Genomic DNA, 14,510 nt, shown 5'->3' on the forward strand with positions numbered 1-14,510 from the left:
ATGTTGAATATAAAATTTCTTTATGCTTAATGTAAAAAAAAAAAAATCCTCAGAGCCATACTTTTGGATACTGCATGCCATATTTCTGAATGATTTGAAGTGTCTTGGATACAATTATTAAGTATAGTTGCCTTCCAGCAGAAGAAATAAATACTGTGCATCTAAACTATTGATCAGTGTTCTTATACTTAAGCGTAACCACAGTATGGCGAAAGCTATTTATGTAAAAATTGACGTCAAACATGTCAGTCACTAAAATAATTACATCTCAAGTGTTTTCTACAAAATAACTGCACTCCCAATAGCAGTAGCTTATAAAAGCTGCTGCTTTCAAGTCTAACAAGAAATGTGAGCCTCTGAAAAATTAAAACCAAAGTTTTACTCCTCCATACGTTTCTGTGGTGGTCTGCCATTAATGTAAAGCCACTTCTTATTAAAGTGTTGGCCATTCTACGAGCAGATTTGTGAGCCCATTACTGACTGTAGTTTATGCTTTTGAAACTGTGAATCAGCACTGTCAAGGAAATCTAATTTTAGCTGGTCTTGACTTGTGTATTCTTCGTCAAATTAGGGAAAATACAAGAGCGAGCTTGCTCTACGTAGCTTCACTTTTATGTTACTGTCACTTCTGTTAGCTGAATTTGGTTATCGCAAGCTTGTGCTTTTTGATAGCACCTGAACCATCAGTTGAACCTAATTAAAATATATTATTAGTTTTAACTTTCACCGTTAATGCACTTAAATGCAGTTAAAATCTTAATTTTCTTCTGTTCAGTGTTCAACAGCAAGCTAAACTTGGAATGAAGCTAAAAGTGGTGTTTATTTTATTAAAAAGCACCTTGTGCTACGCTGGCTTTGTTTGTCAGCAGTATTTTAGAGGAGTACAGCTAGGAAAACATTGCCAGAGCTGATCCACCAAAAAGGGCCATTGCTTCCATGAAAGTTCTGGGGTTTTGTGAAATGTAGGTCATCGCCTGAAGGGAAGAAATCTGCCAGTGCCCAAATAGTGCCACTACGTTGGGCAGCATAAACGGCCATCTGATGGCTGTAATATTTTAACTGCTTTGTTTGTGAGTCTCACTCTTGGCGTGGAGGTACTGCAGACATTTAGCATTAAACACCACTCGTCCATTGCTGTAAAATTTTAGGTAAGGCTTGAGATTTTTTTCTTAAAACATTTCATATGATGTAGGTTTCTTTGAGGTGTTCTAGAATCTGTCACTATTTCTGTACTCAAAGACAGCTGTGCCCACTCTACATTGCAGTGCATTTTTCAGGGTTATAACTAAGAATTGCAAGCCCTTCTCTGAAGAGAAAAGTGGAATGTAGTAGCTAACAATGTTTTTTGCCTAAGAACTACAGTTCCAGCATTAATTTAAAAACAAAATAAAACAAAACAAAAGCAACTTAACCTGAGCTACTTAGTTCTAGCACTGAATGAAATGAAAACACTAAATTTATCCTTCGTGTGACTCAGTGCAATTAGTAAGTCTTAAGAATTAGCATAATATATGTACAGCAGTGCCTCCGATTTCTATTGAGCTGTTTTTTTCTTTTTGTTCTAAAATTCCTCTCTGCAGCACTAAATGCTACGGTGTTAAATTTCAGTGGCTGAAGTGGGTTTTGTTAGGCTGATTATAACTTCAACACATTCCTTCTTGTGCATTAACTTTGATTTGGAATGTGACATTTCAAATATTTCAGAGATAAAGTATGCAGTACCAAAAATCAGGATTTATGTATTGGCCAATATGGAAAACTTTAATTACAGGTAAGTAATTTTCATGCTGAAGTTATCACTTTCAAAATTAATATTGCACACTGATGTAAATGCCATATTGTTTAGGAAGTATTTACTTAGAAATTTTCAAATGAACTTGTTTTTCTGATATCACTTGCATTTCTAGTGAGCTCACTCTGATGGTCAAAACTGAATTTTGATGGCATGTTTACAGGGGTTTGATAGGAAACTATTTGTGCCAGAAGGACGTTATGAGCATTCTTTTTGTTTATAGAAAAGCACTTAATTTTATTTAATGAGAGTTGTCAAAGTACAAAACACTCATGGTAATGTCTTTCTTACTGGGTTATATACCATTCATTTGTTTCGCCACCTGTTTTATCCTAGGCTGTTCCTTGACTCGGGGTTAAAGCTGCTATTTCTAGTCTTCCTTTTGAAATATGGGTCCCCAAGTGATCTTAAAACTCCGTCACTTTTTTTTTTGTCTGCCAACTCTAGAGTGAAAGCCTCTGAATCTTGCTGCTTCTTCCATCATTGCCTCAAAAGGCCTTCTGTAAATTCCTGGCACTGCCAGCCTAAAGAAAGAATTGGATGGACTGCTGAAGCAGACTTGCAGCGTTTAATATAATTTGCCTTGAGCCAGTGCTACCTTTCCCTCATTTTTAGTAGCCATCAAAAGACACGCTGGATAATTGGGCAGTGCACGGCAAGGTCTGAGTTCTGTGGTTGCTCTGGTGCTGCCGTCAGTGGAAAAAAACAAATCCAGAAAGTTCTTTTCAGCTGTGCTCCTTAGGATAGGCTGTACAGTGCATACAGCGTCCTCGCCGTTTGTCAACAAGCTCTCCAAATTGCTATGTCACGTGTATAGCGTAATCATACCTTGAGCTTCCTCACTGGCTGTCCCATGCTTGTATCTCACTCCCAGAACTATTATGCTAGCTCCCGATCAGAATAAGGTCAAGTAAATGGAAAAATTTTAATAAGAAACAAGTTGATTGAGACTCAGGGTTCATTAAAATTTTTTACTCTCATTTTTTCTTAGCCTGTTTCGGAGAGAAGGTTCAGGGTAGTAAGAAAAATAGGTTGCCTTAACAAGAGTATGGACTTCCTCAACTACATGGTGACAATTAACTGTCTCCTTTTCCCCGTTTATTTCCCAGCCCTGCAGAAAATGTAAATGGCATTATAGAGCTGTTGTATTTGTCTTAAGACAGGGGGAAAAAAAATCTGAGAGGAACTGAGGTAGGCTTCGTGTCTGACCTTTATAGCTCCTTCAGACTGAATTACAGGAACTGCAGAAGCAATTAAAAAGCAAAGCAACAACAACGAGAAGAAAAAACCAAAGCAGGAAAACACTAAAAACAAACCCCTAAACAAAGAGTGAAGTGGGGCCTAGAGATGCACAACAAGCTTTCTCTGAGCTGAACGGCCAGAGGAGCCCTCTGTGACTTCTGCTCGCTGCCGTGTGCGGCTCAGTTTATTGACATGAAACTGCTGCTGAGTTGCTTCCTTTGTCAGAAAGCTCAAGGTAGGATTGGGCAGAGCCACGAGCAGGTGAAATGGCAGTGTATAACCTAGCAAGACAAACACGTTACCATCTTGTAAAACAAATGCACATGGAATGTATTTATTTGACTTATTGTACAGGAAAACTTAGACTTAAATTATGACATCCTTGAACTTTCCAGTTAACTACAATTGTAGTACAGTATCATGTCTTAGTATGACTTCTGTTTTAGTAAGAGTACTTAAACATTCATGCACTATATTTTGAGTGAGATGAGCAGCTATACATACTAATTCTTCCTCAGTGGAAAGGAGCATTTCATCGTTACAATTGAAGTTCAATTGCTGGTATTTAAGTACTATCAAATAGATTTCTTTCAACGTGATACGGTATCTGTATAAACTTCAGGGATGACTCTAGTAGAACTGAAACACAGCTACGACTTCAGGTCACCGTGCTGAAATTTGAGGCTTTCTGTAACGTGCATAATGGCAAAGTTGCACAGAGCATACCCGCATTATCAGGGTGAACTTAAACCTAGTACACTGGCGTGATATTTATAGCAAGGTGTGTGTGTGCGTGTGAGAGGAGGTGCGGCTCCGCCAAGCCAGGAAAGACCACGGCCCTCAAAGGCTTTATGATGAGGATGTCTGGATTAGGAAATAACATGACTTTTACTAAACGCTTTTTAGAAGACCCGTGTTCCGAATTATCACCTCTTACAATTTGGTTATGTACTTGCGATGACTGTATATGTCTGCCCCTTTAACAATATAAAGCTTCTAAATTAATATTTAAAATGCTGGCCTGCTTATGTTACAGTAATAAAATTTGTGTCAGTTAATTCACTGTCGATTTACATGTAAAAATTAAACAATATTTTTTCTGCATTTTATGAATTCTGTATACTGGACTTTGTTAAAGATTGCCATGTTAGGTGATACTGTACAAAATTGTATTGACTACCTTTAGTGAAAATCAAAAGTAAAATTCATATGTATTTCCTTTTTACACTTCCATCTAATTTCTTGACAACTTGAATAAATTTCATAGAGCCTTTCTAACATGAACTATTGTTAATTTAACTGTTGCAATAATTAAGCTTTAAGAAGTATTGTTGGTATATTTATAATTTTAAGAAAATTATGTTTGTTTCATACTGCTTATTTTTAGCTGTTCTATTGTCACTGTTACAGCTGAAGAACTTTACTAAATACTTGACATTACAAAATAACTTGCTGGGGTTGTCCTCTGTATACTGATGTTAAATAAAAATGTGTGATTGAACTGTAAATGTAGATAACTTTCAATAGTCCTTTTCCATGTTTGAGTTCTAACTTATCTTGCAGTCTGTAGTGGTCCTTTGCTTTCATACTGTGCTGAACAAACGGCCACAATGCAAACTGTTAACTTGCCATGTTTTAAAGTAAGTTGAGCGCATCCTGTAACCAGCTCTGAGTAAATGTTTCCCTCCAGCTCAAGATAATGCATACATTTTGATGTTTAAATCTTGCTGATAAGATTGTGTCTTCTGATATATATACATATATATATTTTTAGGATTAGAGTAACAGAGTATTTATAAAACCATTTATGAACTTTGTTTAAGCTCAGATTCAATAAAACACAGACATGGATGTTTCTAGGCTGGTTCTGCCTAGCCACCAAGCAGGAGCTGGGCCGGGGCATTTGCTGTTCCTTCTAGGACTCTCCAGGAGCTCTTTCTTCTGTGGACTCTAGCGCAGGGTACGTTGTTTATTCCAGTGTTAGACTTTGACATTTACCTAATGACATTTACCTAACGAATGCTGAATCTACAGCCCTGAGGATATGGCTTGCTCAGATGATTCATGCGTCTTTAGTCTAGGAAAGCTTTGACTAGTCTGGAAATAAGCTCATCTGAACTTGAATCGCTTTAGGTAAAGTTGCATTTCATCTGGGTGGCCTAAGGGTGGCTTCACCCCTGCAGCCATAGCTCTGTGTTAACTCCTGGAGGAAGCAAACAAGTGATGCTTATTGCAGTGTTTCAGAGGCACTTCTGAGAAGTTTCAGTGGTGTAGTTTCTTAGTGTCACTCCTGTCTGGCTGAGGTAGGGCTCTCTTCACCTCTTAGGGAAGTCATCTGTAGACTACGACTGAGGAAATGCTCTCTCTTAAATGAACCTGAGAACATACTGATACTTCAGAAGGTACCGGCTGGCCACTTTGTGTATAATGTGTGTATTTAAGAACAGAGGCCAATGGAAAAACAAAATAAATCAGTCCCGAAAGCTGATGTGGGCCAATTACATCATGTGATGCAAGAACAGGTTGTTCAAACCAGTTCTCTACCGTCAGTGTGTGGAAACCAAACCAACTTCACAAGGTCTGCAGTCACAGAAGATAACAAAAGATGACTTGGAACATGCAAGCGAGAAGACACCTTCCTTTATTTAATGACGTTGCACAAACTTGTCAAGGAAATAACTTGCTTGGTCACATTATTTTCTGTTTTTCAAGTTGGATGTTAGGTAGGTGCTTCTTCCTTTGTTTCATCTCTTCTCATGCTGAGATCATGTTTATTCTACAACTAACCAAGATGAGCTTCCCTTCAGTCATCTGATTCTCCCCCAGTTTTTCTCCTGGTTTATTTCAATTGCGTTATTTCCTAATCTAGAAAGTTAAAACCTTAACTGGCTTTTATAGTTTGGAGAGGCTGGAGAGAGAAGTGTTCTGGCCATGTGAGCCGTCACTGCCTGAATGAACCTGCAGTTCTTATTGACTGAGTGAAATCAGGTTTCTGCTGGCAAAAGCATTCTGTGCTTTCCGTGATGCTTAGTTGCACCTTACTCTTCTCCAACAGGAAAATAAGCAAAAATTCTTCCATTTGCCATTCAAAAACTAGTCTTGAGGTAACCATACCTTGTACTGCTACACAGGCAAGATTTTTTGCTAGTCTTCTAACAGCTTCTCATTGATGGCAAGCAAAATGGTGATGCATCTCCATTACAAGAAAAATTCCTCTGAATATGGAGAAGTGAAGGGCAAGTGTTGCTACTGCATGCTTTCAGGAGATCTGATCTGCCAAATGGTTCAAGTTATGCTTTTCTATAACGCTACTAGAATAAAACAAAGCCAACCAAGTGCAAATAACATTTAGAACTCTACAGTATACAGATTGTAAAGATAGGAGGGCAGAGCCAAACTGATAGCTGAATTCCATACAGAATGTTTCTCTGTAGCAGGTTTTGTTACTGTTCAGCAAGCACTGCCTTGGAACTTCCTTAACCTTCTTCAGTGATAAATTTTGACTCTGTCAGAGACTGATTTACTAAGTATCTGATTTAGTAAATATGTGCAGTTCAATGATTTAAGCTAATAAATGCTGACTCATCTGGAGAAGAATCTGTTGGCCATTTGTTCACACTAATCTTAATCCAATTCAGCTGATTTGACTGCAGGATTTTAAACAGATGTGAAAAATCTCATTTTGTTGGAGCATATTATTGCTCAAAGGCGGGATTAGGCTGTGGGACTTGTGTCAAGTGAAGCGCTCAGTCTGGATGACTTTTTGTTTCAGGTGACTCTGAATATCAGTTTTGAACAAGAACTGTGTGCGCAATGCTCTGCCAGTAATTACTATTTCATATATTGGCAATAGCAGCAATGACAGCACAGATCGATGGCATTTTTGCATGGGTGTTCGTTAACTCCGCTATTGTTTGTTGCTGGCCTAATTGCATTAGCGACGTGTACTGTGGGACCTGTTGGCCTCTGTGCGTCCAGAAAGTTTTACATTGGTTGTATTTGCACTCAACTGTTTGCTTCACTGCTTTTTCACCTACTTTTCAATTTCCAAGCAAAGCAGAATTGTGCAGAGCTCTGCCATCCAGCCAGTTCCCCAGTCACTGCTGTTAGCATCCAGTAACAGAGCTGTGCATTCACACACAGGCAGCAGCTTTACGGTGACTTGACCATGTGTCCAAATGTGCAGTTTGCTGTCTGCATCAGTGACACCTTTGGCTCCAATTAGTGCTGTTCTAATTTACATAAAGAAAATATTAACTCTGTCGCTATTGATAGCTTTTATTCTGATTAGCTGTGTCTTCCTGATGTGTTTTTCCCATCAGCTGTCTCATCCTGATCTTTCACACTATTCACAGAGTTTCTATTAGGAAACTTTGTGTTTTGTGTAATTGAGGAAAAAAAGCAGATCTTAAAAACAACTCCCTGCCATCTCAGGAATCGTGAGGGCTGGCCTCTGCAGGGCTTTCTGAGCAGACCACAGGGCTGAGCACTGTGCATTTGGATGGAAATGGTCATTTTGATTGCGTTTGTTACACTTTTTATTCCCATGCAACCCTATTGATGCCTTCAAAGTTTTTACTGAATACACAAAGCGCTGTGTGTTTCAGGAAGCCAGAGAACGTGTGGATCAATGTGGTGTGGCAGCGTGCCCTGAGACTGCACGTGTGATGCTCCCACGTTGCTGATGGCAGAAAAACAACCCAGCCCTCTGCCAAAGAGGCCCAGTGGAACAGCAATGATGCAGCACCTCCTTGGGGCTCTCTCTGAGGTTCTGATGAAGGTGGTCCTATCCCATTCCTGACTTGAGTTTCATAACTGCTCTGTTTCTCACCCCCTGCCAACGTCACGTGCTGACAGAATAACAGTGCTAATAAAAGACTGCATTTATTTTCAAAACTTTTCTGAACAATCTCTTGATTTGTCTGTGTTGCATGCTGAGCACGGTCTGTTTGTTCTTAAGCTAAGCTGATGTGCGCTATGTGCTCTTCGGCGCAGCGGATCTGAAGCTGCGTTATCTCCATTATTCACTTTTTCTGTCACAGCTATTAAGCAGCAGTGTTTCTGTTGCTCTAATGAGGTTTTGTTCCATGCTTCAGCACCCGCCTGCCCAGGCTGGGTGGTTTCACCACAGAAAGCGCTGTGCTCTGATCCCTTCATCCTTTGTTTCCACAAGGGAACTTTGAGGTTGTTACAACCTTTTTCCTGGAGAATGCCAGTTGAAATATTGCAGTCCCACAGCCTTTGTATTACAGATCGCAGTCTGACATGGTAGTTTTTGTACCAAAACTTTTGGGAGCTGTCGCATGCTTTTCTAAACAAGACTTCCTAAAGCTGCTTTGTTGTGGCAGAGCTCCACAGAATCTTTCTTGCTACTCAGGACCTACCTGGAATTCTTAAATTCTTACCTTCCTCTATGAAACTTTCACACCTGAAGCCCTGACCTTCTTGCTTTCCTTGTATGAACATCCGTGGTCTGAGATGATTTTGGAAGACTAAGTGTCCAGAGGAACTCGCGACACTGACCAGTGGCGCAGAAGTGAACGTTGGGATAGCGATTGCACTGCTGTAACTTGGTCATGTTTGAAGAAGATACTTGCTAAGTTTTAGGATGTGTACACGCATCGATCATAACGTTCTCTGCAGTTTGGTGTCCCTGTGCCCTGCCTGCTCACAGATGCAGGAATCATTTAGAACAAGGGCTGCTCGTGTGCCAGCTGTGTGGGCTTTGCTTGCAGGCAATATGCACAGCGTGGAAGATGAAACCAGGGCTGAGAGAATCTGTGTGCCTGGTCTTGGAACTTATGTGTTCCAGAGCTGGTTGTAGTCGCTGGGGAATCAGGCACTGCACTGCATTTCAGCACTTTGCTACCGGTTTCTGCAGGAGCTGTGGGAAAATAAATGACTCTTCATTTCTCAATTATGGTTGCATTATAAATGCAGTATTAGAATAGTGCTTATTTCTCTTTGCTTGAGCTTGATCCTCCTGAAAGATCCCTACTATTTTCTGTGTGCTTATAAAGCACATATTTGCATATGAACCATTTGTCTTTCTTATTGAAGATTTACAATAATACTTTTTGGACATCTTTTTCCAGGGTACATGAAACTTGCTTAGTGGATGTAATCTTGCAAGACAGACGTTCCAGTTGTTGCTGGATATAATTGACTTCTGAAGAAGGCTTTGGTAAACGAACTGTAGAGTTGTGTTTCGTCTTCCTTGCTTTGAAACCTTTCTTGGTAAAAACTGTCAGGAGTGTTCAGTAGCTTGTTTGCTTTTAAAAGTGTGCCTTCTCGTTACTCCGTAAATAATAATAATGAAACTTTTTCTTCTTACTGAAAATGCAGCGTCTCTGAGTTGAACCCAGCCCATCCAGTCCCCTTTCCACCCCTGTCTGTGGTCAGGATATTTCTCCATCAGTAGTGACTTTTCAGTTCTGCAGCCCAAGCAAGAAAGAGCTCCTGTAGATTCTAAAGATGTGACCTAATTCTGCACTGTGTGTTAACTGCTGCCCAAACCTGTCGGCTTTGATGAGTCACAGGAACTTTATTTTTGAGGTAAGAAACTAAGCTGGTAGCTATTGAGAGGAATTGGTAAAAGTGCATTTATCATGCCCACCGTGTAGTGCAAGTGGCACAGCGATGGTCACTGGTGTGCTTCCAGCTTAGCTGCCATTGTGTGAGTCTGCTGGCAGTTTTAAGTAAATAGTGACAATGCAAGAAAATGAAATTGTAATTAGATATTAAGCTTTTCCTAAATAACTGGTGTATGGTTCCTTTTATGTGAATAAATTAAAAGGGACTACTACACATACATCGAAAGTGGGGTCTTTTGCCCCTGGTTTGGCTGCCTTAACTCAGAACGGTAGCCCCTGCTGAGCTAGGGCTGCCACACAGGAGCAGAATTACACTTGGAATAAAGTCTCATCTTATTAGAATGGCACTGCAGATTAAATAAGTTCTGAACACAAGCTCAAGTTGTAATGGGAAATTTCACTGAACTCTGACTCAGTGTGTCCTTCTCCTTACAATGACATAAATAACTCAGTATTTGGTTAGAGAACCTAGTTTTCTGTTTAAAGCTTGTAATGTTCAATAGCATATGAGACTGAACGTTCTCCTGTATCAGGTTAGTTGTCAACCTTGCTGCTCCTGAACCAGATTCGTTTGTTGACACCCCAAAACGATCGCTTTTTGGTGTACCACCTTTGGGGCGCAAGGCAGACTGAAACCCAGTGCTGGAATCCTGTGCACCACGCGTCTGAAACGCACACGTGTCCTGACGTACTGAAAGCTCTTCTGTGTGCTGCTGACTGATACCATAGTGGCTGAGGTTCTTTTGTGGGGAAGGAGGTGCTGGTACCTTCAGTAAGCAAGTGGTGGTAAAACTAAATTGTACTAATTTTAGCTGCAGGCTAATAATTTTATAAAAGTACTCTCAGGTTCTCTTGCTGGATTAATGTAAACTGCTTTGTTTGCAGGGTTTATTGTCATCCCAAAACCAGGCCAATTCTCCAAGTGGAACTGTAGTATAGCCACCACACTACTGCTAGCAAATCTCTGAACACAGGACAAGAAGTAATGGCAATGGAACCAGGAGCCGTTCTTCAGGCAAAGAGCATCACAAATTATAATGTGGCAGAGTGTAAACATGGAATTATGTGAATCACATAGTAATTTGAAAAGGAATAATGTAATGAGTTCTTATTACAGCTAATACTGCTAGCTGCTCACCCAAGGAAGTTTTCATTTGAAAAAAAAAGCTTCCTTTGGTGCTGCGGTAAAAAATATAGTAACATTTTTGGTTTTCTTTATACTTTTGAAGTCCAGTGTAATTTAATCTATATATATAAATATATAAATAAAAATATATATAGTGTAAAATAAAGTATGTTTCTTAAATTGAAGTAAGTTCAATGGTTAAATTAGTACTTCACCATTGTTTATTTTGCACTGATTTTTTTAACCAGAGGTGGCGAGAGGACAGCCTGGAATGCACTCATAGAACATGAAAGTCATTACTTTCCGGCTTCAAATGTTATTCAGGAAGATGGATGCTGCAATCATAGATTTTTAAAACAGAATTGTTTTGCACTTAAATAGTTTAATGCTAATAGAAAATTACTTTAAAATCGGTGTCTAAACACCAGAAAAACTATGTTGTGGAGAGAAGATCCTTTGTATCTATTAAACATTTATTTTAATATTGTTGTTTCCAACTGCAATCAGCTCTGTAATATATGTATAAATAATGTAATTCAGTGACGGGGAGGGGATTAATGGATCATTACACTAGAAACTCAGTCATTTAAGAAAGTGATATTTCTAATTCAGAAAATACATATTAAACTATCTTGAATATGCATTTTTGTTTACTTTCTGTTCAAATTTGATCCGTTTTGATGTAATCAATCCTTTGTCGAATTAAATGTTTGGTACAGAAATATAATATAAACTTTGTAGAACAAATTCCTTTTAAAAAATCTCACCTGGAACATTGCTTCATGTTTAATATAGTTGAATTTTGACTAGGAAAATGAAGTAACTTTGGTCCGTTCTCATTCTTCAATGGTTGATCTCAAAGCACATCAGGCAGCGGAAATCTCGCAGACAGCTTTGTGGGGTGAGGATTCTGTAATCCCGTAATGCTGCCTGTTTGTCTGGGAGTTTAGAAGTGAATAATCCAGCAGACAGCCACCTTCTGACCTGGCAAACTTAAAATGATGTCAGCATGCAGAAGACATGGTTTTGAGACAACTTGTTGTTCCCTCTTAGAGGCATCTCGTTTACAATTCAACAGTTTTAAACTGATAACTATTATGGAAGTGCACCTCACGCATTTGTACAGTTTAATGCTGCTTGTCTAAACACAAATTTAAGTCACTGGCAACAGAACATTTCAACTGCTTTTTGGCATTTCTTGCAAAGATTGAAAAAAAGAGAGCTGCTGTTTCATCCCAAGCCCCAGCAATGACCTGTGTCCCTGGCATCTCTCAGTGCTGAGCAGAAACACGCAGCCTCTTGGCCAGTCTTGCAGATGGGCATTGGGTCAGCAGAGCAGAGCTGAGGCCACAAGCCTGAGAGTGCAGCGTGCCTGACAGTAGGCAGGAGCTGTGCATGAGGCCGTAATTCAGCGACCAACTGCCCGTCCTGCTCCCAGCCACGTAGCTGGGTTGGAATGCTTTTAATTGCAAGTAACCATTAGGCACCTTTAGGCAGGAGATGAATGAAAACCTGGAGAGAAACAACTGCATAGCTGCTTGTAACTACATCTCTTATTCTCATCATGCAGCTGGCACATAAAGAAGTGCCAGCTGTATTTATAAACTGGCATTTGGATTGTCTACATCATTTAAAGACAGAACTGTACTTTACAACTCTCACATATTTGGGGTTTTCTAAAATAGAAGGAATGGGGAAAATACTGAAACTGAGCAGCATTATTGTTCAGAAGTTCTGTTTTATTAACGTATTGGGTTTAGCTGTTAAAATACAGATAAACCTTGTCACTGACAACTAATGCACTTACCTCCCTGGAGAGTTCTTTGTATGAGTGCTTCATACTGTTTGAGTCAAAGTGAAACAGCTGAGGAAAAGATGTAATAAAGGCCTTTAAAGGACCAGCTGTAGGAAAAAAAACCAACAACAGTACCATAAGGATCATAGCATCCAACATCAGGGTAATAACAGCAGCTACTTACATACCTGTTTGCAGAGCACGTCCTGCTACAAATCATAGTTGAATAGCAAAGAAGGAGTCCGTGTGTGCTTCTGGTTTTTTGCAGTATCTCTACCACCGGGCAATCATCTGGAAGCCTTCCACCCCCCATCCTTTCTTCACTATGGGAAAACTGATTTTAAGAAGAAAAAGAAAACAGCTTACCTGGAAATAATGTAGAGTTCTATAAAAAGCATAGCTCTTAACATGGTAGGAAAATATAGCTGTAGGTTAAAGCAAATTAAATAATGAAAGAGATGGTCTCAATGCAGAACTTTAGCTGGAAGGATTGCTTGCCAATTTATATTTTAAAGTTGAATGTGTTTTAACTAGAAAGCAAGTGGGAAAACCCAAGTTTGCCCACCAGTCCAACAGTCAGAGAACTATATTTGGTTTCCAGAAGAATAGTAAGGAACTTGCTATTAAATAAACGTCCATGAAGCGCTGTATGTGCCCAAATGTGCAAGATCCACCTGAAAGCTTAAAATAAATGAAGAAAACATTCCACAGTGGTGCTTCATATGAAATACCCAATTTTCATAGCAAAAGCAATCTGCTGAATTGCTTTTTTTTTATTCTAACAGGCCAACAGCCTCAAATACTGATGTGAGAGAAAACTGCTGTATATACAAAGTCGGATAACCTTTTTTCACCATCTGCTCTTGAGGAAAAAAAGCACAAACCACCGGTTAAGCTCAGAGCAGAAAATGTAAAACGTTGGAGGTTACTGTTTGTACTTTGTTGCCTGTAGAGCTGCAGTCCTTCATTCCGTTTCCTAAGCTCAGCATCACACCTTTTAATTTATTATTTTTTTTAAATATAAACCAATGCTAGAAATTCAAACAAATATTGGATTGCCTTATTACCGCTCAAGCTCTCCACCTGTTTGGTTTCAACAGTATGAACCTCTAACAAACAAAGATGACTATCAGCAGCAGGACAGTATAACTCAGCTGGTCACCGTGTCTTCATGTATTCACACTCACTTCTGATATAATCGTGGTTAGGAATTATTTTCTACTTAGAAGTAGGAGGAAGATGACCTTCCTCAGTACGACTTGCAACTAAAAGGAGAAACAGCACCTACCTGTGCCATTGCATTCTGCTGTTTAAGTCTCCCTTTTCTCTGATCTACCCTTTTAACTGGTGGGTATATAAAAATGTTGACCAGTTATGCTAACTTGATCAAAATCAAACATATGTTTGTATAATCTGCAAGTTCTTGGTAAAGCTTGAGGTTGAAGTCATTGAATACAGGAAGTAAATACTTTCCAGAAGTTAGCAGTCATTTATTATTTAATATGAAACCCTGTATTCTGTGGACAACGTTCCATTCCTAATACTGAACCTCATCAAATCCTCTCGTTATTTTTAACCAATCCCTTCTTCTGTCGGGTTCTAAAAGGAAAAAATATATATATATTTAGAAAGTCCAATGCAGAGTGTTTAATTAAACATCCATCATCTTCGGTAGCAGAACACAAAGCATTAGGTGAGCAGCCCTTTATAGCTCTGGGAGGTTTCTGACAATTGTCAGAAAAACACAAAATAAAGCACTGTTGTTCTTGTTGGATCTCTAACAGTGATCACTGCATACTCTTGTTTTTCTTCACACTCTCAATACCTTAAAATGGCCAGTAACCTTCTCTTCGTTCTATAGCAGGTAAGTGGTAATGTTTTAGGGAAGACTTAAGGGTCTTCTGTTTCTCAGACTGTTGAAGAAACAACAGAAGTTTAAAATATGCTCCATAAAGCCTATCT

The 14,510-nt window shown here is 39.2% G+C and overlaps 2 protein-coding genes across 4 annotated transcripts in view; one reads left to right on the top strand and one right to left on the bottom strand.

The window, feature by feature from the left end:
- Positions 1 to 12,661, top strand: part of WDR20 (WD repeat domain 20) — a 46,086-nt gene extending 33,425 nt beyond the window's left edge. The window contains exon 4 of one of the 3 annotated variants that reach the window (XM_048949676.1): positions 2,240 to 12,661. In XM_048949676.1, coding sequence (XP_048805633.1) covers positions 2,240 to 2,254 — 15 coding nt within the window. In that variant the 3' untranslated portion in view covers positions 2,255 to 12,661. The remainder of the gene's footprint in view (positions 1 to 2,239) is intronic. The other 2 variants (XM_048949677.1, XM_048949675.1) reach the window with 2 other exon arrangements.
- MOK (MOK protein kinase) overlaps positions 34 to 14,510 on the bottom strand; it is a 32,511-nt gene continuing 18,034 nt past the window's right edge. Inside the window, 1 exon segment of the mRNA XM_048949682.1 lies at positions 34 to 14,508. Coding sequence (XP_048805639.1) covers positions 14,375 to 14,508 — 134 coding nt within the window. The 3' untranslated portion in view covers positions 34 to 14,374.

The sequence above is a fragment of the Lagopus muta genome, chromosome 6 (assembly GCF_023343835.1).
Source record: "Lagopus muta isolate bLagMut1 chromosome 6, bLagMut1 primary, whole genome shotgun sequence".
Classification (NCBI taxonomy): Eukaryota; Metazoa; Chordata; class Aves; order Galliformes; family Phasianidae; genus Lagopus; species Lagopus muta.